General features: G+C 47.5%; 1 protein-coding gene across 3 annotated transcripts in view; it reads right to left on the bottom strand.

Moving 5' to 3' along the window:
• Positions 1–26295, bottom strand: part of TRPC3 (transient receptor potential cation channel subfamily C member 3) — a 62273-nt gene continuing 35978 nt past the window's right edge. The window contains exons 4-12 of one of the 3 annotated variants that reach the window (XM_081303439.1): positions 23925–24089; positions 21205–21421; positions 19804–20037; positions 17202–17466; positions 14671–14866; positions 13212–13421; positions 10199–10282; positions 2325–2400; positions 1–812 (exon numbers count right to left, since the gene is read on the bottom strand). In XM_081303439.1, coding sequence (XP_081159565.1) covers positions 670–812; positions 2325–2400; positions 10199–10282; positions 13212–13421; positions 14671–14866; positions 17202–17466; positions 19804–20037; positions 21205–21421; positions 23925–24089 — 1590 coding nt within the window. In that variant the 3' untranslated portion in view covers positions 1–669. Of the gene's footprint in view, positions 813–2324; positions 2401–10198; positions 10283–13211; positions 13422–14670; positions 14867–17201; positions 17467–19803; positions 20038–21204; positions 21422–23924; positions 24090–26295 lie in introns of those variants that run through there. The other 2 variants (XM_081303440.1, XM_081303441.1) reach the window with 2 other exon arrangements.

The raw sequence follows: 26295 nt of genomic DNA, 5'->3' as shown, positions 1-26295 counted from the left end.
TCCGATGAAACTTAAATCTGTAATATGTCTTCTATTAACCAACCTCATTGTTAAATTCTCACTCAGGGCTCATTGGTCCTAGGATTATCAGCAATGCCTAAAATTCTAAGAAAATAGGTCATAGTTCTCACTAGGTCATAGCTGATTGGAAAATTTCTTCCATTTCTATTTAAAAAAATTCAAACTCTTGAGCAGTTGGACATGGGAAGGTATGCTACACAGTGATGAATTTTTATTTGTATTTTATTGGCAGTTCAGTTCACTTGGCTTCAACATTTATTGAGCACCTACTATGTACCAGGCACTGTACTAGGTGCTGGAGAGACAAAGATGAATAAGACATAGTCCTGTCTCCAAGGAGTTTACAATCTCTTGGAGGCAAACAGGTAGTGCAAAAACAGAGTATACTCTAAAATGAACAAAATTGTCAGTAATGTAGTAATATTGGGCCTTTAAATACAATGATATATTGTTGTTTGTAATGTCAAGGCAGACAATGAAATGCGTTTTCATGTGATAAAACAGCAAAATCCTCAACCCTAACCTTTGAAGAGTCACATGATAAAGGTAGTTGCTACTAAAGACGTACACCAGTTTTTCAAGTATTTCACACTTAGAAGCGTTATTGCCAAGTCTGTGCTGCGGTGCACCCCGAGGCTCCAGCCGCCGTCATTCACACCTCAGCACGCTGGGACTCAGCTTCTCGCTGAGTTTGTGGATCAGAATGGCCAGCTCCTCGGTCGCTTGGCTCTTGTCCTCCAAAAGCTCATACCGAAGGCTAGAGATGTCTTGCTTGATTTCTTTTAATTCACCTGTAAGTATTTGTATTAAAAATATATATAAAATTGGTGATTCTCTTTGAATTTAGAAAAGAACAAAATAAAACTCATATGACTTGAATACATTTGCTTCCTAAAGTCTCCCAAGGTTTAAGAAATATCTGTCTTCACAAACACACTGACCTTTGCTCAAAGCTATAAAAACAGTCCAGCTATGTCTGCAGGGCTGAAGCCCAAGCATGGTCCTGCGGCTAAACCCAACATTTTCTGTTTGTTTTATTGCTCTAGATCCGACCCTGGGCCTCTGCATGCTGAGCAAGCTCCACCCCAGCCTTTAATGCAGGGTCTTCTTGGTTAACTGACTACAGAGCTGCCCTCTTCATCTGCCCTCCTCCCTCTGTCCCACAGACCTCAGGTCCACACCCATTGGTCATCTCTCCCATTTCCAGCCTCAAGGGGAACCCACGCAAAACTGACCTTCACTAAAAAGAATCACTCTATCTAAGGGCCTAATGCGCCCATAAATAAGCAAATTATAAATCAGAGTGGGAAGGGGAAAAGAATGGGAGGAAGGGGCTGTTTATTAGGGCAGACAAAGGTAAGGAGCTTGGAGCCGGGGAACAAGTGAGCTTGGGGCAGAGGTGGGGTGAGGGGTTCCGACACCATGCCACTGGCTACGGGCAGCCTCTGTTCTCTGGGGAGGACAGGAGGATGTCGGCATTCAAACAAGGCCTTGCCGTGATTCTGCCTGGTGGTGCTCGGAGCAGAGGGAGATGGCAATTAAAACCTGGATGTCTTGAAGATGACAGGCTCCGAGGGACTTAACAAAAGCACTCTGGTGCTTTTTGTGTTTTGTTTGCTTTTGCTTTTCTGTAGTACTGGGAAACAGACCTAGGGCCTTATGCATGCTAAGTGCATGCTCTACCCCTGAACTACATCCACAGCCCACGTTAATTTCCTCACGTCATTGGGTACCATGGTGGACTGCCCTGCTTCTCGCTCCTACCCTACCCTTCCTGGTACGCAGAGACTACACTATTTTTTCCAACTCTAGGCCTGTGCTTTGGATCTGCCCCCAGCTCTAAGGCCGTGCCCAGGATGCGCCCTGAGAAGGAGACATGCTTAGGCAGGAAGCCAGTGGGCAAAGTGAAGTTCATGACAGAAACTTCAGACAAGGCAAATGGATTTGAGATTTGTTTCCAGATCAGACAGAGGCCTCCTGGAGAGTGAGGGGTCCATCTGAGGGGCCCCCATTGCTCCTGCATCACTGGAAAATGTCGAGTCTCGTGTGAACTCACTGGAAATGGAGCAGACACCATGGAGGACCCCGGGTCAGGAGGCTGGCCATCTCCAGGGGCCAAGAATCTTGGGCACCCTGAAGAGGGGAGACTGCTCTGCACAACATCTAGATGCTGTTCGCTTGGAAGGTGGCATGTTGGAGGGGCAACAGGAGACTGTCCTGTCGATCTTGGGGGAGCCCGGGCCGCGCCCTGCTGTGGAGGCTCCCCGGCCTCGGTCTCGGAGGACGGGCTGCTTGGGGCTTACCTTCATTCACCTCATCGTTCTCCTTGTCCACTTGCGCTTTCAGGACATACCGCTTTATCAGTCTCTTCATTATCTGCTGTTGGGCAAGGAGAAGTGGTCAGTGGTCACACAGCCCTGGACACTGCTCCTGGGGGGCCTCCCATGCCTGGAAGAAGTTCTCAGAACTAGGGACACAGCACCCAGGCCTCAGAGCGCCCCCCCTTGCACCTGTCTGAGACTTCACTGCGTGACCCACGAACTTGTCTTTATGCCTCGGAAATGGGAGAAGCTTTACAAAACGCTGAGTTGAAAGATTTCAAATCATGGTTTCTCTTCTAAATAAGAAGTGGTTTCTCTTCCAGGTGCACTGACACTATATTATCCCCATAGACAGACACTGCCTTATTCACACTGTTACTGCAGGCTCAATACAAAGAATTTGGAAAATACAGAGAACAGCAAAAGAAATAAACAAAACCATTGATAATACCACTATCCCAAGATAATCGCTGTTGTGATTTTCACATATGTCCTTCTAATAGCTTTTCTTTAAATGTTATATATTAATAATTATTGCACGTATGAAATTTTACATTTCCTGGGTATCATGTTATATCCCAGGCTTTCCCCTCATAGCAATATATGTCACTGTTATTCTCCACTCTAAGTAAGGGTTCTTATAGGGTAATTATTTGTCCACATTGAAAAAAACTAGAGTCTTCATTCATACCCGGAACACAAAAATTAATTCTAGTGCATCTTAAGTGTGAAAGACAAAACCTTCAAGTCCTTTAAAAAAGTATAGGAGAAATATTTATTTCAAAGTGGAACTGGACTTTCAAAAAAGATAAAAATTTCCCACTGTAATGGAAAATATTGTTAAGTGTCCTTAGGACTCTAGATCTCTAGATCTGAGCACAGGGCAGGCCAAGCCGCAGAGCCGGAGAACATCCTGGCAGGACTTGTAACTGACAAACAGTTCGTATCCAATATGTAAAAACACGTGTAAAAGCTGTGACTCAACAGGGAGACTCAAAAGAGCGAAAGGCAGACAGGCGCTCACAGCAACGGGAACATGGACGCCAGCAGGCTCACGGAGCATCCACACTCTTTTCTGTTAATTAAATTTGGCAATGCCAAGAGGTGTTGGGAAAGACGGGGATCAATGAGGACCCTCCCTTTCCTGGACAAGCCACTTTGAGAGCAATGTGGTCTCATCTTCTGAAGCCAGACACTGGCGCGCCTTCGTGCAGAAAGGGGGAAGGGCCCAGGGAGCTGCACGGTGGACCCAGAGGCAGAACAGACGCAGCCCCGGCCTGACCAGCGTGGGTGACGGGAAACAAACAGCAACAGGAGACGGACAAGCCAGTCACAGGGGTGCTCACTGCGGTGGGTGCTCACTGAGGTGCCCAGGAGCACACTGTGAGCCCCACACAGCAGCGGGAGGAACCTGAGAAGCACAATGTGGAAGGGAGAGTCCAGCTGCAGATCATGGAGCATGAGACTGCTGTTACGAAGCTCAGTAGGAAATAAACCTATGTTTTAGGACTGTCTGCATATTTAATAAGCCTATAATTTACAAAGAAAACTAAAGCAAGAGGATTAGAAAACCAAACTCCAGGATGGTGGTAGCCCCGGGGTGAAGGCGGGGCAGAGTGGAGATGTACAGGAGCACAGAGTGGACCCATGACATCCCTGGTTGGTTTCCCAGTGTGCACACAGTGGGTTTCTGAGTGTGCACACAGTGGGTTTCTGATTATGCACACACACGGTGATGCTTGGCAGCTCAGCATCGCTACATGTGTCAAATACCACGCTTCCAAGGTAACAAGAAACGGGGAAAGGCCTGAACCGAAACTCAGTCACAGGGAGCTGGAAATCAGGGACCTTCTGATGCAAAGTCACCCTGGTTCCTCCAAACACCTGCTTGGGAGAATCACAACAGACCCAGGCAGAGCCACACTGTGGGCAACGCCCACTTCACCAGTGACAGCAAAGCAGAACACCCGTGGGGGGGTGTGGGAGCTGGACCTGGCTCCCGTTGGCTCACAGACACGCTCATCCTTTGGTTGGCGAGTGTGCACTGAGAGCCAGCTCTGGGCCAGGCTCTGTGCCAGAGACAGACAGGGCTGCCGCCACTCTGGCAAGACTTCTTACCTACCCAGAACAACCCTCTGAGGGAGGTGAGCGTATCAGGGATCTAAGTTGAGAGAAGAGTGAGGTGGATTTAGCTCATCTTTACAACAGTTCACAGCAGCTCGCTAAATGTCCTTCAATGAAGGAAGGAACAGACACAAGTGGCTTCTTCATGCAGGGGAACATTACACAGCAGTTAGAATAAAAACTGTGATATACGTGTATCAATACAGACAACAGTAGGAAGATAAGTGAAGAAAAAAGGGGTATGTGACGCTCATACAAATTTCAAAAAACCTAGTGCATAATGTTATGGATGTATCTATGTAGGTGATAGATATCTAAAAGTGTGCCTGGGCAGAGCGTACACGTGACTTCCAGGTAACCAGGGTGTCTGGGAGGACGGCAGCTAATGCCATAGAGCAGGGGATTTAAGTTGTGTCAAAAATTTCTTACAAAAACTATCCAAGACTGTGGCAGAGTGCTTTTGTTTTGCCAGGGATATGGCTCTTCCACTGGGGCTGGCCTCCACTCAAGTGCTCACGTGGTCCTCCCACCCCAGCCTCCAGGGTGGCTGGAACCACAGGCACTGTCACCATGCCTGGCTTAGAATATGGCAAAAGCATTTGTCAAGTCAAGGTGGCAGCAGCACAGACACAAAGAGAATACTCGTGATACTTTTCTGTGTTTGAAAAAGTCCATAATTAGCTATTTAAATGTAATAAAAATAAAAACTCTTCAACCATTACAACAAATAGTTGCTGCCTCGCATTTCCTGGGCCTCTCCAGCCCGGGCGGCCGCGCTGCCTCTTCAGCAGCCAGAGCCCTTCAGACCTGGTGGACATAGTTTTCATGTACACACAGAAGGCTTAGAGGAGCTGGGAGTGAAGGGCTGTAGGTGGTCTGCATGAACAACTAAGAAAACTTTTATTTGTAAATCCTACCTCTGCAAAAAGTAAAACCTCTTGAGATGAAGGGGAGGCAGAATGTGTTTGGAGCAAGGGGTGTCTGAATTTGAATACAGGCCTTTATTTACAAGCCCAGAGCTCAAGACATTGAATCTCTAAGCTTCCTTTCCTCATCTCTATAATGGGGCAATAAAACTCAGCCCAGAAGGAGCTGTGCAGAGGAAACAATGCAGTGCATGTAAAAGCACAGGTTCTGCTGGAGAAGGTCAGCTACAGTTAGGGTGCAGACTAAGATGTCACTGCTCACGTTCCCCGATGCAACACTCTCTCAAATACTTACATCAAGTTTTCTGAAACTATACGTAGGAAGTCTACGTAGTCTTCCACCCACTGCCAGAAGGGAAAGTGGTAGGAAAATAGAAAGTTTATGGTAAACGGATGGAGCTGGAGAATATCATGCTAAGCTCATAAGTCAATCCCCCCAAACCAAAGGCCAAGGTTTTCTCTGATATGTGGATGCTAGCTCACTGGGGCTGGGAGACAGAGTTACCTTAGCTTAGGTAGGAGGAAGGGGGGGTAGGAAAGGCAGTAGAAGGAAACACATCATTTCCTATGCACATCCATGACTGCATGACTAATGTGATTCTACAACATGTACCATCAGAAAAGTGAGAGATTATACTCCATTTACGGATGATACATCCAAGTGGATAAATGTATTCTACAGTCATGTTTAAATAATTAGGGCACGTTTTTTAAAAAAGAAATTCCTATGTGGTTCAAGTTCCCCAGAAATAGCCTGAACAAAGCTCATCGACTTCCCTCACTGCGGGGAAGAAAGGAAGGTGAGCTCGTTGTCACCTGTCACCTTCTGCCTGCTAAAGGCTACAGCTTTCCCCTTCAATGTCTGGTGTGTTTTTAGCTGGTCCCACATCCCACAGAAACGCCACTGTGATTTTTCCAGCTTAAACACCTCTGTGCACCAAGCCCCAGCCCCTCTAGGAGGCAAGAAAGCCCCTTGTGTTGAACTGAAACCCTTGGTCCACGGTGCAGGGTTCCTGTGAGTCCTCAGGAAGGCCGCCTGTCTGGGGCAGCCGCAGAGGCTCTCCCTGGGGACTCCCCCTGTTGCAATAGCTCCTGAAGGGGATCCTCCGTCACCCTCTGAACCACAGCTCAGAAGGCGAGCTGCCAGACCTGAGTGGTGACTTACAGGTGTCAGAGAGAATGTTACAGTGTATCTTACAAAGCAGAGAGCCCCAGGAAATGACTCCCTTACTGGGACTCCGAGTTTCTTATGGTCATCTAATGCTTCTGTGCAGCAAATGCTGCTTGTTTGTCCTGATAGTCACAGTGCTACAAACGACCAGGAAACTCACATGTAACAAGTAAAAGTGACATTTAAAAATTTACCTTCAATACCCCAAATTAAATTGACCAATAACAGATTTATTGGATTTGCCTCTTTCAGTCCAATTACTAACTATAGTAGCCTGTAGATTAACATCCTCACTCCTCAGACCTCCAGGAGTTATCTGGACTTCTTGAGGACACTTATGAGTCACCATTTCCAGAGGACACTGTGACTTTATGGTGTAGACTACGAATTTTCTCTGTCCAGGGAGTGGAAGGCCTGGAAAGAGATCCCCAAAGCTGAGACTGAGGGGTGGCAAGGTGCAGACCCGGCTGGTTCTCCTTGCAAACAAAACCAGGTTCCTTCCCAAACCCTCCACTGAGACGGGGAGAAGGAACAGATATGGGCGGGGAACAGCTTCCTCCCCAAGGAGCCAGAGCCTCTTTTCACCCTTTTTTGTCCACTAACTTTTGTTTACTAATTCAAACTCAGGCTGCTGCTGCTCAGTACCATCAGGCCCTCACCTACCCTCCCTGACCTCACTCTCCATCTGCCTGAAAGCTGGACTTAAATCTTCTTCTGAGAAAGATTCCCCCTCCTCTCTCCCATGCCAGGATTTCACATCTGTCATGCCTGGGGACAGAATGTTGGCACCAGGACGGGTCTGCTCAAGCCAACCTTAGGAAGATAACCCTGTCTTCCATTAGATTCTCCAACTCTATTTTCTTCATCTTTCACTTCTCAACAAATTTGTTGCACTTGGCAAGATATACGCAAGCTCTAAATCCTAGCCACCCATCACAGGGTGTTTTATTTTCGCTATTGTTAGTCTGCCTTTTGTCAGTTTAACTTGCAAACCTCAGGTACTGAACCCAAGAAGATAGAAGAAAAGAATGACCACCTCCTGAATTCTTGTTGTTGTTGTTGTTGTTATTTTTTTTTAATGTGGTGATGGGGATTGAACACAAGGCCTCATGCATGCTAGGCAAGTGCTTTACCACCGAGCTGTCTCCCCAGCCGCCCCCCACCCCAAATTCTTGAAAAGAAAAGAGAATTAAATGTCCATTTTCTTTTAGCCCTTTAGTGGTTGGTGTTTGGTGGTTCTGTGTGAATGGTACCACATTAATCCTAATTAATATGAGCAAAGACGACTATTTACAGGACTCCAAAGAGATAAAAGCAGACCTGAACCAGTGGAAAGTCACCGTGTTCTCAAAAGGAAATGAGGACATCATAAGGTGCCAGTCCCTGCTGTATGCAATGCCCACACCTGTGATCCCAGCCACTCGGGGGCTGAGGCAGCAAGACCAGGCTCAGCAGCCTGCAAGATCCTGTCTCCAAACAGAGCACAAAGGACTGGGGTGGGGCCCAGGGGTGAGCACCCAGGCTCAACCCCCAGTACCCGACACAGTGCCAATTCTCCTTAAGTAAACATTGATCTCAGTAAAAATACCACCAGTCTGTTTGTGAAGTAGACAAATCAACTCCAAAATTCAAACAGGACAGGGAGAAAGAAAGAGAAAGGGGAGGAAAAAGAAAGAATAGCAAAAAATGGGGGTTCATTTGTTTGATTTTGTTTTAAACTACAAGAATTAAAATAATATGGTCAAATTGCATGAATAGACAGAATGGAAAAACTAGAAATAAATACAAATAGGTACCAGAATTTAGCAATAAAAGCAGGATTTCAAATCAATATAAAAGAAATATTATTCAAACACACTGAGCTATGTAATCATCTGGAAGAAAAAATGAATTTGGATCCCCACCCCACATATTATGCTAAAATATATTCTACATGGTTGAATATTTTCACATAAAACATGAGCAGAACTTAAGAAATATGGATGGGTAGAAAGCTTGTTAAGTGATCTCAGATGGGAGAAGATCTTTTCAAAGACTGCACGAATCTCCGACCTAATAGACTTGGGAAGGTGACTGCAGAAATAAGAAATAACACTTGTGAATGTCGACACACAACAAACTGGCAAAAAACTTCCCAACTCATAACACAACAGCTCATACCTTAAAATATTAAGAATTCCTCTTAACTTATACCAAAAGCCATCAAGAAAAGCAGGTAGACATTGGGTCCTAAGAATATAGAACACTAAACATAAAATTAAGGTCAAGTTAACTCAAAGTAAAGGTCCAGTTCATGCCCAGAAGCCATTGTCATAGGCTAAGACCCAAAGCCCTCGCAACACACTGTTTGGTTTAGGAAGGAAACAGATACTCTCATACATGTATTGTGAGTGTAAATGTTACAAGCTCCATCAAAATCAGCTTGATAATGACTAAAAAATTTAAATACACAGATACTTAACCAGAAAATTCTCCACATTTGCACGTTTGAAATGTCAAGTACAGGAGGTTGTTTATGGCAGTATTACTTATAACTGTTAAATACTGGCAATACCCTCTCTCTCAGTAGAAGCTGGATGAGATAAACAAGCACACCATATGGGACGTAATGTAACCATCCAAAGAATGGCTGTGGTAATCAGTGAGCCAATCGGTTCTGCAGAGTTCCCTCCTCCAGGTAAGCTGTGTGAAGGTGGGTGTGTCACTCTCCCAGCATCACCTGACATCATCACTTCCTTTGTCCTCAAGACACCCCCCACATACCAGAATCTAAAGACTCAAAATGAGGCCAGCTGAGGAACAGAATTCAAGGGTCACAGCCAACAGCAAATGCATGGGGTGTTGTATTTGTTTGTTTGTTTTGGTACTGGAGATTGAACTCAGGGGTGATTAACCACTGAGCCACATCCCCAACTCCTTTTATTTTTATTTAGAGACAGGGTCTCACTCAGTTCCTTTAGGGCCTCGCTAAGTTGCTGAGGCTGTCCTTGAACTCACGCTCCTCCTGCCTCAGACTCCTGAGCTGCTGGGATTACAGGCCTGCGTCACTGCCTTCCCGAAGGTGTTTTAAAGCAGTGCCATTGAAAGAGCACAGCCTGACCACAGTCACTTGGAAGATGGGTTGCCCTGGAGAAAAGCCTGGAGAAACAGTCCTATTTTCAAACTGTGAGAGAGGTATTTCTCTAATACACCATAACTCCTGTTTCTTTGTCCAGTTCAAGGTTTATGCAACATGCTTTGGAAATTATAGCAACATTTTGCTTTCAATATTGAGAAAAGAACTCTTCTTCCTCAGCCAAAAAAAAAAAAAAAAAGGGGAGGGGGAGAAGGAGGGGGAGAGGGAGGAGGAGAGGGAGGAGGAGAGGGAGGGGAAGGGGAGGAGCAGTTAGACTGATTTCTAAAGTCCCCTCCAACCAGAGTGTTCTTTTCTCATCTTCTCTGTTCCCGTCTTATAGTGCCACTGGCTACGCGCACGCGCGCGCGCGCGCGCGTGCGCACACACACACACACACACACACACACAGACACGCACACACACACACAGAGACACACACACACAGACACACACACACACACACACACACAGACACACAGAATCACACACAGATAAAGAGAGATGTCTAAGGAGTTCTTACCTGATAACGAGTTGGCTGGTTGAGAATGCTGTTAAAACTGTGTGATTCAAAAACTCTTGAGTTAGACTGAGTGAAGAGGTTTAACTAGGAAAAAATACAATTAACCTAGTAAATTAGAATACATTCATTTGGAATCAGAAGTACAGTCTCTCCTATTCTCCTTGGTAACATTTCTGAGGAACACCTTGTGGAGGGTGAGTTTTCTACGTGACTTCATCTAATTCCAAAGGCAAGCTCTAAGGGGGACATGTACTCACACTGGTCCAAGTGTTGGCAAGATGGGCGGAACAGAACTGCTGGTTGAGAACACCTTTTTTAAAAGTTGGCTCCTACTGGGCACAATTTTCCCTGGGACCTGGTCTTGATCAAGATGTGCACTTGGCTCCTGGCAGCGCAGTTCCAGGGAAGCAGTTCAGTCGGCTGCTGGGCCTGCGCAGGGCACGCTACTGGGTATCACTGTGGGGTCCCATAGCCTTACAATAGAAGTCTGAGTAACGCATCTTCTCACGGCTGTACAAGAGCTGGGATCACACTTGGGAGAGAATTGGGCTACAGAATCTTGGTTTTCTTTCCCTCTTCTGCTTCTCTTCTTAAGGTCTAGACTTTGGGCAAGAATGAGAGCAGGAGGGGCACAGAGGCACATCCACTCCCGTGTGACCTATTACTCATGGGCACACTGCCCCCTGGTAGGTGTGGTTCAAAAGCAAGCCCCCCCCCCAATCCAAAAAAGCATATACGCCCCAGGACCCGAGAACCACCATCACAATATCACAATGCCTGAGGTGAGGGATGCGGGGAGTGGAGGTGGCGCGGACCCTTCCACTAGGTCTGCAGTGCCCGGGAAAAACCTTATCTAGCGGAGTTAATTCTCCTGTTGGCCACTGGAGGTCGGTGTCTGCCTACCAACCAAGGTCAGCCGGACAGGTGAGCAGGACAGGCTGCTCCAGGGCCTCCCTGGTCCAAAAAGAACAACAGGAAATGGAATTCTCCAGATTTTTACTAAATTCAGCATACACGAGTGTCTATGACTGTGCAGAAGGTGAAAGGGTCTGAACAGGCCTATGTGCAACTTAGAGTCACAACGACCATTTAAGCCAGATGTGGGAGGCCTAGGAAGCGGAGGCTCTTGCCTCCCCAGAGACGAGAGCCCAGCCCATCTTCTGCTACCAGCACCTTTCCTGCCCGTGGCACACACAGGCAGGAGCAGGTGACCTTAGGGGACACCCTCAGTGGACATCCTACATAAATGCTCCCCTCACTCCTGGGAGAAGCTAGTTTCCTTTAGAGGGGTCCAGGCAGCCACGGCCTGGGTGTGCTCTTCTCAACCTGAGTTCCCCTTTCTACTTTATGACAGGGTCAGGAAAGAGGTCCACAGACTCAGCTGCCCACAGAAAGAAAGAAGAAAACTAAGGTGTGTTCTATGAGATGCTAGAGTTGCAAACTCTCCACCTGAGACACTTCTTTTATATACTTCAGTCTTTCAAAGCAAAGTCAGTTTCAGCAGTAGCAGGTGCCACCCAGGACGACAGTTCCACCCAGGCCCCTTTAGGAGACCTGCTGCCCCACAGCTGAAAGTACAGCTCAGGGAGGGAGAGGGAGGCCACAGCCTGGACTGGGCGGCTGAGCACAGAGCAGCCAGGTGCAACAGAGAGCTGGACCCAGGCCTGCCCTGCACGGCCAGCCCAGTTGTAGGGGAGGGATTTGAAGGGCGAAGTTGTCTTATTTATAAAATGGAATAACGGATACCCACCTTGCAGCACGACCTGAGGTTCAGACGTACTGCAAAGCACTTTGTAAACTGTGAATAGGGAAGGGCCCTGATATTTGTCGAGGCTGGAACTCTCAGAGTCCTCACCACAACCCTCCAGAAGCTTCCTCTTTCAGGGGAAGCGATTAAAGCTCAAGTGGCCACGTGGTTTATCCCTGCTACCTGTTCTGACTCCTAAGAGCCAAGATTCAAACCCAAGTCCAGCAGCAGGGCTGTCTTCCTTCTCGCTGTGTGCTTACGAGGCTCTGTTTTAAATCTTGGCATGCCATAACCCTCATTCCCTTACAACCTAACAGCTGTCAGAGCTCACATGCAGGTCAGAGAGGATTAAAAGATTGCATTCTTAAAGAATAAGATTCTAGGGTTGTAACAAATCTTGCAAACTCACCTCTATCTTAAAAACCGAGAAATTAAATTGCATTAATCCTCTTTTCCCCAGCTTCAACTGAGAAAAAGTACCCACCTCTGCTCAGGAAGGCCTGTATTTTACAGAATTAACCTAAAATCCTGTGGGCTTCTCGATTGCTACAGCTACAGGCCATTTTCACAATTTTAGATAAAAATTGTATATTAAGCCTGTACATTTTCTCCTATCTTCCTCCTTTACTGTTATTTGAATTTTTCCTGTATTTTTCTGTCTCCTATACCAAGCTTATCTTTGAAAATTAAATTCACGCTCATAAAGTGCCATCATGAAACGTTTGTTAAAATTAAAGTCTGACTCAACTGGGACAATGTAGGCAGGCAATTCTTGCTATTATAAAAGGGGCGCTTGGAGTTATTTGAGGAGCTCTCAAATAACTCTCGGTTTTATGATACTAAAGGAAAAAAGTTACTTAGCCCAGTGTAGCCATGCTCAGTCTATGAACAGGAAGAGGATGATCTGAGGCTAAAATTATTTAACTTCAGAATCACAGCCGAGAACATGGAACACACCAAAGCAAAGTGCTTCCTAACAACAAGGTTTCTGTTTATGTTTAACAGTTCAAAGGAGTCTTGTCTGTTTTTAATCTGGTGGTTCCCAGGAACTTCTGACCGCCCAGGGCATAGACAAGTGGCTCTTGAAACATTATGCAGACATCAAGCCCTTGTCTATGGCAGCTGGTGGGATGCACGGCCACTTTCAAGGTCTTCTAGGTTCACACATAAAAACTATTGCATCACACATAAAAATTACACATCGAAAGACAAGGAGAAAGAGACAAAACATGGACTTTAAGGTCTTGGTAAGTTGTCGATACCTACCCTGGACTTTGAGTTACCCATTCCCATTTCTGGATCCTTCTGTAGCCTTCTCCTTCTACATTTGGAGAAGTTGATGATCCGCATGATGAGATACACAAATGATTTTGGACTAGGAACCAGGCTGAAGGGTGGGGGCAAGGTTTTCCCATCATCAAAATAGGAGAGCCAAAGTTTGGAACGAGCAAATTTCCATTCTACGTCACTGTCATCCTGTGTTGCAAAATAGAAATTACTGATTTGAAATTAGCTACTAAATTTTTAAACTAAATATTCCAGTAACAATGTAAATTCTAGCAATGAATATAAATGATTTTTGAAACAGGTAAGGAACTTATACATAATTTTCTGCATATGATCTCTATATGCTATGGGATAAACTGAGGATCACTTCTATGACACCATTTAAACTTTTTCTTTTCCATATTCCTTTGTCTATATCCAGTAAAATATAACCAGAATTTCCTATTCCTCACAAGATAAGACAAAAAGATCAGAAAAATTAGAGGCAAGAAAAGACAAAAGTGTTAACTCCCTCCCCCCATTCTTCGCCCCACCAATTCTGCATGTTCAAAGTTAGTTCTTTGCTCTCTACCTCACTCTCCCCTCCCCACACCCACCCAGGTTATACGCGTGACGTATTATACTCTAAGGGCAAAAGAAAAATGAGAATTTAGAACAGATTTTGGGAGATTATGTTTCTGACACATGCCCTCAAATGTCATGTAGTTCCCCAGAAGCCTGGACCGGTCTCCATCTACTCCTCTCCTCAGGGCCACCCCATGGTGATGGGCATGACCATTCCAATAGGGGCAAGGAAGAGGGGTCCCAGGGTGGAGGAGGCTGGGTCGATCAGGTCACACAGCCCAGATAGGTAGGTGTTCAGTGCTCTGAGTTTTCATTTCTGGAGGAGCTAACCTCTGCGTTGGGGACACTATATTACGAGGCTCTAAACACACTTGGAGATTTGGTAGAGCTGAGAAACAGCTAGGCACTAGGAAGATACCGAGCACAAAACTGGGGGATGGAGGAAAATACATTCAGTGAAGAAGATGCTACCACCCCAAGCCCAACCAGAGATCCGAGGCAGAGCAGTTTCCAGATACTAGAAATTCTGACCAGATCAAGTTTGCCATCTGTTTGCAGGCATCTAGCAATTCTTCCACCAGGACGGACGCTGACTGGCTAACCCAGGAGTGTGTCTCCCTATGGCAGGGCACGTGGTCAGTGATTTCAAGACTTCTGAGACACCCTGAGAGAGGTGGAGTGGGAGGGACCTCCTGGGATCTGGGCTCCTAGAAGAACTGGACAGGTGTGACTACCTGCTCAGGGGGAGACACAGCTGAGACCAGGCTCTCTGCATGGAAAGGAGCCTCTTTGTGACCACAAGGCACAGAAACAGATGTCACATGCCGTCAGAGTGGGATGGCAAGGGCAGATGCTGGGGACACAGTGGGCTTACCTCAATTTCTTGATAGGAGCTATTGATCATAGCAATGAGCATGTTGAGTAGAACCACCACCATAGTTACATTGTATATCCCATAAAGGACATATCCAATATTCTCTATGAATTTGTGGTCGTATTTGAGCACAACGGAAGTCACTTCAGACAATCCAAATATCGACCAAAACAAAGTCTTGAAACTTTCTTCTACACTGTGGGGAAAAAAGACACACAGTAATTAATTAATGATTCTAAGTATTAATTATTCAGAAGTAAAGACAAGTTAGGGCTGAACACCATACAGATGTAAAATGCAATCAGAACAAACATTAGCAACTACTTCTAACAATTTGAAGATAGTTAACAGAAATCCCCCTCTCAGGTTTTCAGGACTGGTGATTAAATGGCCAACGGAGCTTTTCTGAAGGACCTTCCAGGGAGAGTTGTCTGTGCTCAGCAGGAGAAAGCTGAAGCCATATTACAACGCCCATTCCTTTCTCCTGGGAGGATGAGAGTTTGAAGTTTGATTTGGTAGATGGTTTAGATATTTAAGTCAGTTTTTCTGGAGTAGAACAGAAATTAAAATTATGAATCTACTTTAAAAAAGTATATGAACTTATTCCTTGCTGCATCATTTGCTATGAAATAATTTGCTTTTAGAATAAAAGCAAGCTAGATATGCAAGGAACAGGCTGAATGATTCTGGAGCATACAAACCCGGAAGGCCATGCAACCAAGGGGCGGGGGGGAGTGGGACAGACCTGTCTCCACGTGTTCACATCAGCGATGCCAGAGGAGGGTTAAGTAAGAAACAAGACAGCCACGGTGAAAACCTCTATCATCGAGTGACAAGGGAAACCAGATACTTACATTCTACTTTATGAAAAAAAAAATCTCAAAGTGTCCCAAAGACACGGGCATTTCTGGAACTAGGGAGAACTAGCAGACTGGGGGCCAAGGGGGGGGGGACCAGCCTGTCATCGTAGACACCTCTCTGAATCTTTTGTCACAAGAACATACAGTCAGTCACCGCTGGGTATCTGTGGGGGCTGGGTTCTAGGACTCCCTGGGAATATGGATGTCTGTGGGTGCTCAGTCCCTTAAAGAAGGCTTAGTGTTTACATATAACCTATGCACCTCTCCTGCATGCTTTAAACCATCTCCAGGTGGCTTACCATACTTGATATGGTGACACTGCAATGCAGTTGTTGCAACAGTTGCTCTCCTGTGCCGTATAGGGAACAAGGACAAGGAAAAACAACTGTGTGGGTTCAGCAAGGACACGGTGTTGTCAGGCCACTGGTGACCCAGGGCTCGCTGAACTTACAAGGAGCCCACAGATCCTGAGAGCCAACAGTGTCACCTCCCCAGAAGCCACCCTTGGCTGGACATGAAGTGGGGCAGCGGAACAAGGAGGCCGCATGTCTCCCCTGATCACAGGACTTCCTGATTCCTCCTTCAGCACAACCAGCACCCGGCTCTCCCACACCAGTCCCCCGCTGGCGTTCCTCAGCCACTTTGGCAAAACGCACATGGCTGTTTTTAACACGTGACTGACTTGTGATCCCTGATCCGAGGACTAAATAAATAATCCTTGAACAGTTATGTAAAATTCCATTACAAAGCAAGGTTCTAAAGCAAGTTCTTTTTCTGGAAAACAATGAATGGGAATAGTATTTAAAGAGGGGGAGGGAAAGGGGTGGCGCTGTGCACCTCTGTGTTTTCCCCAGCAGGTTCAAACTGATTTTTTTCTTTATTACAATAAAGTGAATTTCAGTCTCTCTCACCTTCTGACTGCTCTCTGTTAACTATTGGGAACACTAGTTCAGAACCATTCAGACGTCCGCAACGCCTTGGTATGCTATTTTCCTCTAGGGGAACTTGCCGAGAGTGAAGCTGGTTCTCAGCTGTGGCTTCCTTCACAGGCACCAAGGAAAGGCAGGAGGGAGCACGATCTCCTCACGACAGGGATCAAGATACAGGGGAGGCCATCGCCATGACAACCGAACACCAACTGGCGAGAAGGACCCACAGTCTGGGTACCTCCACCCCGAGGCCCACAGTGGTAGTGAGACTCAGCTGGGTCAAGGAAGGCTTCCCGGGGAGACAGTCACAGTGCAGGAACCAGCGTGGTCTCACCACTCCAGTGGGCTCCAGGACACGCCCTTTCCTCTCACCCCCCTCCCCGCACGGTCGATGACTCACTGAAACAAACCAGGGCTTCTGTTTCAGAAGAGTAGTACTAGCTACCAAGGGACAGGCCTAAATTTAACATAAGGAAAGAGACATCCAGGATTAGCCATCCCATACTCCATTCTCTTAAAATAGCAGATTTTGTCCAGGATTTTTTCCGAATCCTGATTGATTCTGTGGCCAAATGTTCACTAAGGTAAAAGAGATGAAGTTGTGGAGCAACAGAATCACACGCAGGAACTGACTGTTTTCATGGGTTTTTCTCTGCTCTTAAAAACACCTTCACTACGGTAATTGAAATTTTTCTTCTCCTTCGTCTAGACCTGCTGGAATTCCTCTTCATGCTCGACTTACGTGGTGAAAGCAGCGTTGACTTTAGCCCCCAGGTAGTAAGAGTACAGTATGAACATGCCGATCATGAAGGCCAGAAACACCATGATGAAGAGGACCATGAACTTGAATATGTCCTTCACCGTCCTTCCAAGAGAGATCTGCAAGGGGCCGAAGCTCTCGTTGGCAGGGAGGATGTAGGCGATGCGAGAGAAGCTGAGCACAACAGCGATGGCATACAGGCCTTCGGAGATGATCTGCGGGTCAGAAGGCAGCCATTTATCTCTAGCTAGAAAAGAGAGAGAGATGAACAATGGAGTGCCCTGCCCCTGGCCAGCAGGCAAAGTGAACACACCAGTAGGTCTGTCCTGTAGGTGGCTGGCTCTACTCTCGGCCCATTTAATTAACTGTCCAGTACTATTCTTACGTTAATCAAGAAACAAAATTTCTATATTACTTTCAGTGGAGAAAAGACCAGTGTAAAGACACTAAACTGACAACACATGGATCCGAAAAAGAATAAGAGATAAAGAAGTTAGAGCACTTCACAGACACCGACGTGTCCAGATGACGCAACAACCCACTGGCCTGTCCTCTCATCGTTAGACTTATTAATCAGCTGTTCTGGTGTCCAACGGGCATAGTTGGAGTAAAACTTTTTTAAAAATATCTTTAGTTGTAGATGGACACAATTTAGTTGTAGATGGACACAATACCTTTATTTTACTTATTTTTATGTGGTGCTGAGGCTCGAATCCAGTGCCTCACCTGTGCGAGGCAAGCGCTCTGCCACTGAGCTATTGTCCCAGCCCGAAGTGAAACTTCTTTCCCATGTTTGGTGGGAAATTAGTTTGTCTATCAGTTTATGCAAGTGAAATCTCAGACAGCATTGAGAGAGTGTCACTGGGCCACAGTAGTGCTGCCAGGTGACGGCCAAGCAAGCTGACTTGTTTCTAGAGGACATAAAAGGCCAGAAAGGGTAAAGATTGGGGATGCAGATTCACAACAAGAGCCTAATGAGCCTTTCAAGGTTACTGAGTCTGCAGTAGATCCATTTCCCTGGCAGGTCAGTGAAGAACTGTGTGGCTGATTTTGTGTGAACTGGGTCATTTCCAAAAGCATGGACACACTGTGGACATTGCAATAAGAAACATTAACATTCACTGAACACTCCCAGCACGTCACTGTCACGTGCTGCCCCGTGAGCATGTGTGGCAAATGCTGACCTCTTGGAGATGCAGAAGCCAAGACTTGGAAAGTCAAAACCATGATCAGATCACTTGTCCAGGAGGTGGAAGGTCAGCAGTCACAAAGTCCCCTTGAGACAACAGCCATTAAATAGACACAGATAAACTCAAGATACATAAGTTATGGAAATATCAAGACCTAGATAACACACAAATAAAGACTAATTCTTAAGTGCAAATGGTGATCCTTGGCTCGTTTGAACCAGTGTCCTTGCTGGGTGGTCCTTGCTGACAGTAGGAGACACCACGCTTCAGTTCCACACATTGCAAGACCTTGCTCGTGAGAGCAGGAGCCCAGCCTTCCAACCTGGACTCGCCCCCCAGTGAACCCTGACTGCCTCTACAGTCATCCTCCAAGCAGAACATACACTGCACGCCTGAGCTTGCACCTCTGCAGGGCTGAGATTTATACACATAGGTGAAGATTGTCACCGCAGCTCAGGGAAGGGAACAAACAGCACCCGACAGGTCTGTGCTGGGCAAGAGGTCATCCACTGCCTTTCACCTGGATGTCCACGGGGGCCCCTGCTCTTGGTGACAGAGAAGTCCGGCAAGAGCCCCACTCTGTGCCAGGTGTGTCTGATGTCTCCGCAGCTGCGGCTCTCTTGTCCTCAGCGCCCTGGCACCTCAGCTTACGATTTTCTCCATGGCTCTCACGGCCGTTTAGACTTCCGTTGTCTAATTTGCTTGAACCCACAGCCTCGGGGACTCTGGGCCCTGAGGATCTGGCTTCATAGACTCCAAGGCTCATGCTGCGTCCACTGTGCACAAATGTGCAACACACCTTTCACACTAACACACGGAAGTGGTCCATTATTTAAGGGGGGGGGCTTATGTGGTTTCAGTTACTCATGGTCAACTGTGATCTGAAAATTTTAAGTGGAAGTTTCCACAAATAAACCATTTTTAAGTGTTATATGGCACAGCATTCTGAGCAGCCCGCTCAATCTGTGCAGACCAATTCTGTCTCTTGTAGGACATGAATACCAGTGTGTCCATGTGGTATAAGCTACCTGCCCATCAGTGACTTAGGAGCTGTCTAGGTGATCAGACCCTCTGTCACTGTATTGCAGTGTTCATTGTTCAAGAAACCCTCATTTTATTTAATAATATGCCCAAAGAAAGAGAAGCGATGCTAGCAACTATATTATCATATATTATTATAATTATTCCATTTTATTATGAATGTCATTAATCTCATATTGTGCCTAACTTACTTATTAAATTTACCATGAGTACATATTTATGTGTGGGAAGAAACAATATATATATAGATCAGCAGTTTCAGGAACCCAAGGGGGCCTTGGGACATATCCGCCTTGGATGGAGGGGGCTACCGTACTCCTGACTGGCATTTCCTCCCGCAGCGAGCCACTCACCGTAGGTGAAGTACTGTATCTCGGGCGGCAGCGTCACTTCGCTGAGGTCACTCTCTTGGACATAGCTGTCCACGTACTGCTGTGCTTTTGTTGCCTGAAGGAAAGCCAGGAACCTGGCCGTGAAGGCGGCGATGAAGATGGAGAGCATCCCAAAGTCGAGCACATTCCACAGTTGCAGGATGTACTCCCTGGGCCCTTCCAGCCACAGCTCCTTACACTCAGACCACATCATCCCTGGGTGGGAAGCGAGGGTGCCCATGAGATCACGCTCAGGTGGGAAGCTGCCACCAGGCGCCTGCTGACCCAGGCCCACCCTGGGGGGAAGGGCTTCCCTCGGAGGACACACCCTGCCAGAACCAGAGACAGAGCTCTACACATGGCCACCCAGACGGGGACCTATGGCGGGTGCAGAGAGGAGGGAGGAAGCAGGCAGGTCAGAGGAGCTTCGCTGTGAGCCCCGTGGAGGACAGAAGAAGAGGTGTCCCTACAAAAATCCAAGTGGCTGACCATCAAGCCATGGCGACTGGGCAAACGAGCCCCTGCAGGAGACAGTCACCTGGAATTCTAATGACGGGCTCCCCAGCCACCCAGGAAGCTGGACGGTCCCCTCCCCACTCCTGCTCTGCCCCATGCTGGGGAGGCCAGGAGCATCCCAGGGACAAGACAAATCCCCCCAGAAAGGCGCCACTTAGGAAGAAACTGAAGGCAGAAAGTGCCTCGAGGGGAGAAGGGCACAAGGTCGCCCTGTGAGAGGGCACAGTAACTGGAGAGTTTACCAAGACAAAGTTCATAAGATAATTACTTGGCCCAGGTCGAGACCAGGGGCCAGTGAAGGGGACAACAAGCCCATCAACTCAGGGAAGGAGAAGACACCAAGAAACACACAGGATGGAAGAGAGAAAACAGACAAAAATTTGGATCAGTAATCAGTGGACAAACCTGTTCCAACATGCACTTTTTAAAATTTTCACTTTAACACAGGTACTCAAAATGGGTTACTGCAAAGCAAAGTAACAGATATCCTGAAAATGGAAACTCCTAAAAATCTCTCAAATGCAACATAAAGGTTCTTTAGTCCTCAGTTTATTTCATAAGCATTTCAATTGATCACAACAGTGAGTTACATTTAAAAACTTAACTTAGTTGTGTTCAATTATTGAAGTTAGATTTCTGAAACATGGTAAATTTGTAATCAGGTCAAGTTAATCATAAAAACTTATTCTGAGTTAAGGCATAACTTTTACAGGCATGTACCAAATTATTCAATTATCTTGCTACTTAGCTCACCTGACTCTGGTGACGTCTTTACCAGGGAAGGCATAGCAGCTTTGGCAGAAACTGACAATCATTTAGACAACTAGTTTTTGGTAAAAGTTAGGGTACTTGAAATCAAAGCCTTACCTAGAACCCAGACCATGATCAGCATCTCTGTCCACGTGAACTGAGTGGTCTTCACCCTGAAGATCTGTTTGGGGTAGTCAGTGACCGTGATGTTGGGCAGTGTGGCGATGCCTTCAAACCTGTCGGAGGCGTTGAACACCAGCAGGCCCAGGAAGATGATGAAGGAGGCCGCGTGTGCCACAAACTTCATGAAAGGGCTCCGCAGAACCCGCCCCAGCTGGAGCAAGACGGGGCAGCGGGGAGACAGAGAAATTTCACTTTAGAAAATGTGCCTTCCACTTTTAACACTTCACATACAGACAACAGATAAAGGAAATGGGAGCACCTTTAAAGACCTGCTTCTGTTCCTGAAAAGCCATAATGGTGAAAGCTAATCTTTACAGGGAGACTCTTGGTTGAAAAGTGATTTAATAAGGCCTCGGGATTCATTGTTTCTCAACGTCTAGTTTCCCTCGGGCAACTACGCTGGCAGATGAACTTCCAGGGCTCCCAGGACGAGTTCGATTCTTGTTCCTGCTTCACGACTTTGCGAAATCAAAGTTCTTGCAGCCAGAAAGAAACTTTGAATGTGCCCTATGCGGTTCTTTGATGCTTTGTAACTGAAATTCTAGAAGTTTGTAGACTCAGGGCATTAAAAACTCTCTGAGGGGGCTGGGGATATGGCTCAAGCGGTAGCATGCTCGCCTGGCATGTGTGCGGCCCGGGTTCGATCCTCAGCACCACATACCAACAAAGATGTTGTGTCTGCCGAAAACTAAAAAATAAATACTAAAAAAAAAAAAAAAAAAACCTCTCTGAGGGGTTGAAAAAAAAATAGTTACTACAGCAGAAGTAAATTCGAGTTCTCATTTCTAAATACTTCAAAATCATTATACCTTGTATCATATGAAAAGGCAGAAAATATTAGAATCAAAATGAATATTTTATCCATTACCACCTCAATAATTGAAACCTCCAAGTAGGTTAACTTAATTAAAAGTCATCCTCTGAGTTTGGAAAATTATGCTATAGTGCAAAGCTATTCTAAAGTTCAGTTTGTAATTATTTTTAGGTGACTCCTGAAAAATCCCCTGGGACACAATGTCCTTAAAAGTCCCGTGTTCTAGTGGAAATGAAAAACAGTTCCTCCTGTCTCCAAGGCCTCCGCGGTCCTCATTCCTGAGCATGTGGTAGATTTATCAAGTGAGTTGTCCAGTCCACACTCTCAGCTCCTGCCTGGAACTCGGTCTGTGACCTCAAAAGCACTGAGGTTTGCATTTCAAAGACTGAACTTTGAACAAATGTCCAGAGCCTCAGTTTGATGTCAACAAATGACCAAGAACATCCAGTATTGCAGGGGCTGGAGACACAGGAGGGCACATGGCAGAATTCACATCTTCTACGCTGGACACAGAGGAGTAAACTGCCGTGTCACACTGCTGTCCACAGCCGTGGAAAGGGCACACGGGGCAGCTTGTCCACAGCATCTGCTTCTCCTAAAGGTGGAAGAGGAAGCTGTGCACTTCTCTGAGTAACGGGGCAGGTGTGGAGTATGCTTGCTGTCTCCTTTGTGCCCTGGATGGGTGGTTCACAGCAGCTATAAACGGGGGCACAAGGAATGACTCAACTCCCACCACCCCCTCTGCCCAGGAGAGACTACCACCCTGTGAGGAGTGGCCCCAGATGTCCACTTCAAACCTGACGTCCTGTCCTAGCTGGTGAGCTGCTAGGAGACATGTAAGTGCTCCAGTTCATCCCCCACAGAGAGGAACGCCCGGGGGAGGATGGTGGCGTCCCTTGGTGCTGTCCTCATGTATCAGGGTTTGGTGTTTATGTAGCTGAAGAATCAGGAAGTAGTTTTCCACAATATGGAACAGAAGAACTTAGTCCAACTAGGTCCGTAATGACGAGCCTTCTGCCCTCGGCTGCCCTGGGCAGCCCAGCAGTGAGGTGAGAGGAATGAGGAATCCCCCCCAACACACACACACTGCCCTGGAGCAGGACTGCCCGGGAGTCTAGCCAGAGTGCCCACGGGTTTCCAGGGCCATTTATAAGTGGCCGAGACTCGTTCTGCCTGACGCTGCCCCCATTATAAATAAAACCAGGCTCTGGAAGACGGAACAGGACTGAGCGGCCTGGGAGCAGCTCCTTCCCTCCCTCCAGCAGCGCCTTATCAGCCTCCCTGGACTCCGCGGCCAGGCTGGATCCCGCTCCCGCCTCGTTCAGGGACCTCTCAGGCCCCTCTGCAGGGCTCCTCATGAGCAAGCCGAGAGGCGAGGAAGGGTAGGGGACAGACGACCTAAGCAAAACCAGATGATGTCACAGACCCCACGTGTGCCTGGAGGAACAGAGGGCTAGGGGAGCGACTCAGGTCCCAGGCTGAGAGCCCGTCCTCAGTGGGCTTGGGACCCAGCCTCAGATGGCTCCCGCGGGCTCCGGCCAGCTCCGATGACCTACTGCTTGGTTCTCACAGTGGGGCTGTCCCTTCTGGTCCCAGCACGGTCAACGCTCTGCTTCTGAAGCTGTCAACAGAGTGGGCCTGAATGCGCTGGGCTTTCTCTCCTGTCTGTCTACCACGAGATCTTAACTCCTGAGCCTGAGCGCCTTGTGCCTGCAGATGTGGCACAGATCTGTGCTCGCGAGGGAACTAACACCCAGGGGAAGCCCTGAGCGTGAAGCTCCCTTCTCTCCTCATCTAGAGGGTCACACTGCACCAACACAGGAGGGTGCGGGGCCAGTACCCGGCTGCAGGGGGCGATCCAGTAGCCGATGGCGAGCAGCGGGAGGCCCACGGCCACAACCAGCACCACCAGGCACTTGACAGCCACCGTCTGCTCCCGCAGGCCCGAGAGGTTCTCGTACCAGATGGTCAGGAGCTGCTGCTGGCAGTTGGGGTGCGCCACAAACTGGGGAAGGGAGAGAGAGAAGTCACCACACCGCGCACACCGCTCAGCCGGGCCCCACGTGCGCCCAGACAGCGCCAGACCCAGGCCCTGGAGGTTCCGGAGAATCCTCCTTTGCCTTCCCTCCATTTCCCGAAGCTACTTTGTGACTGTTAGCAGAGCTCATGTGGAGACAGGCGTGGAACCAACACTGTCCTTCATCAGAGTTCTTTCTGACAGAAACCCTCCAACGTTCACTGCTTCCTGTGTGCAGCATGAGTGGCGCCTGGCTCCTTTTGTGAAAGCGTGCGACCTGCCATCTGCCGGCTCCTGGCACTCAATACCAATGGAAACGCAAAAGGTATTTGGCTTATTGTCGACTACTGCTGAAAGAGGGTGTTTTTTAATGTCTCGAGCAGCCCTAAAATGCTATATGTATGAAAAATACAGAGATGCTGTGCCCTCTGAGTGTGTAGGTATTGTCACTGAAAACCCAAAGACCTGCAAAGCACCAGTGACCTGCAGGTGGTGCCGGGTCCACGCCCACTGCCTCCGGGCTGGCATCCACGTGATTTCTCTATTTCAGAAACCTGCCCTCTTGCAGGGCCTTCCTCCATCACAGGCGAGAAGAACACAACATCTCGAGCAGTTATTTTATGACTACAGTCTCTTCAGGAAAAATGAACCAGTGTCACTGACTTCAACCTGCCACTTGAGTTCGCCACGCCATCTGCCTGCATCGTTGAGAGGCACCGGGGTTCTCAGGGATCTGCCCTCTTCCGGGCAGCACAATATCAGGCCAAGGTAAAGCTCCCAGGCCCCAAAGCTGCCATTGGTGCTAGGTACACCCTCTTCTGAATGCCCAAGCTTGGGAATCTGGAGGTCATGCCAAAGCAGACTATGAGCGCCAACAGAGTTTTTTAAAGGAGCCTTTACTATGATAAAATAAAATTCTCACTGTCTTCTGGAAAGCCAGAATAAACAATAACAACAAACCTGTTAGGATGCGCCCACAAAATGTTCTGGGAACTTGGAGAGGCAGAGAGCAGCCGCAGTTCCCACTGGCCAAGGGTTCCTCGTCCATCAAGTTCTGGCCAGTGACCCTAACGGTGCCTGTAACCCAGGCAGTTCCTCAAGCCACGCAGCTGTCCACACCCCTGGGCACAATGCCCCCGCATAGCCACCCCTGGCTGAAGCCTGCAGGCACCCACTCCAGGCATGCAGGCATGACAGCTTTGCCAGCTGCCACCAAGCCACGTGCAAGAGAACTCCAGGGCCAGTTGACAGAGCGGAGGGAACGCAGTCACAGATGTGATATTTGAAATACTCAACTGGATTACTTGCAACACCACTACCTAGTGGTGTTTGGAGGGTTTAACGGCTTGCAAGAGGCTGCTCTTTTCTTGTTTGATGGTCAATGTATATTTATATGTTACGGACTTAGTGTTTGTGTCCAACCCCTGATGTGAGGGTGTCAGGAGAGGGTGTGTGGGGAAGTGATCAGGTCGTGAGTGAACCCCCAGGGAGAAGAGGAGAACAAGGGCTCTGGACTTTCACAACTATCCCCCGACTGCCCCACCCACACATTCTGCTGAGATTCAGTCTCACTAAACCCTCCGGAACTCAGACCCTACTGTCACCAGCTGCCATTTTCTCTCTTGAAAACTTGCCCTCCACTGAGGAACTAAGCATGGCTGACCCATGGGGTCTGTCTCTGTTTCTTTTTCTTTCTCTTTCATTTTGCTTTCGGTGAGGGTGGAGCTCTCATGGCAGGATCAGTCCCCTTCCTGCCACATGTGGGTAAATGAGAAGATCAGTCTGTAACCCGGAAAAGCACCTTCACCAGAGCCCAACCCTGCTGCACCCTGAGCTCCCCTTCCAGCCCCCAGAACAGTGAGAAATACATTTCTTTTGTTTATAAATCACCCAGGCTAAGGTATTTTGTTATAGTGGCCCAAACTAAGACACATTTTATTATAAATTCCTTTCATTCAGTTATACAAATCTGAGGTCCTTATGCACTCTAGTGCTTGCCAGATGCTAAGTATTCATTAGATCTTTCCAGACCAAGATCCTGTCACACTTTAAAGTTTCTGCCTTTTGAAAACAATATTTCATGTAACATTGCAGTCATTATTCGAAAATGATAAAATCCCTGGGTATAGTGCTGGGTATGGTGGCACATGCCTGTAATTCCAGCTATTAGAGAGGCTGGGGCAGGAGGATTGCA

Source organism: Spermophilus citellus (genome assembly GCF_964194105.1).
Source record: "Spermophilus citellus genome assembly, chromosome: 8".
NCBI classification, from domain to species: Eukaryota; Metazoa; Chordata; class Mammalia; order Rodentia; family Sciuridae; genus Spermophilus; species Spermophilus citellus.
This window is presented reverse-complemented; position numbering and strand designations above follow the sequence as displayed.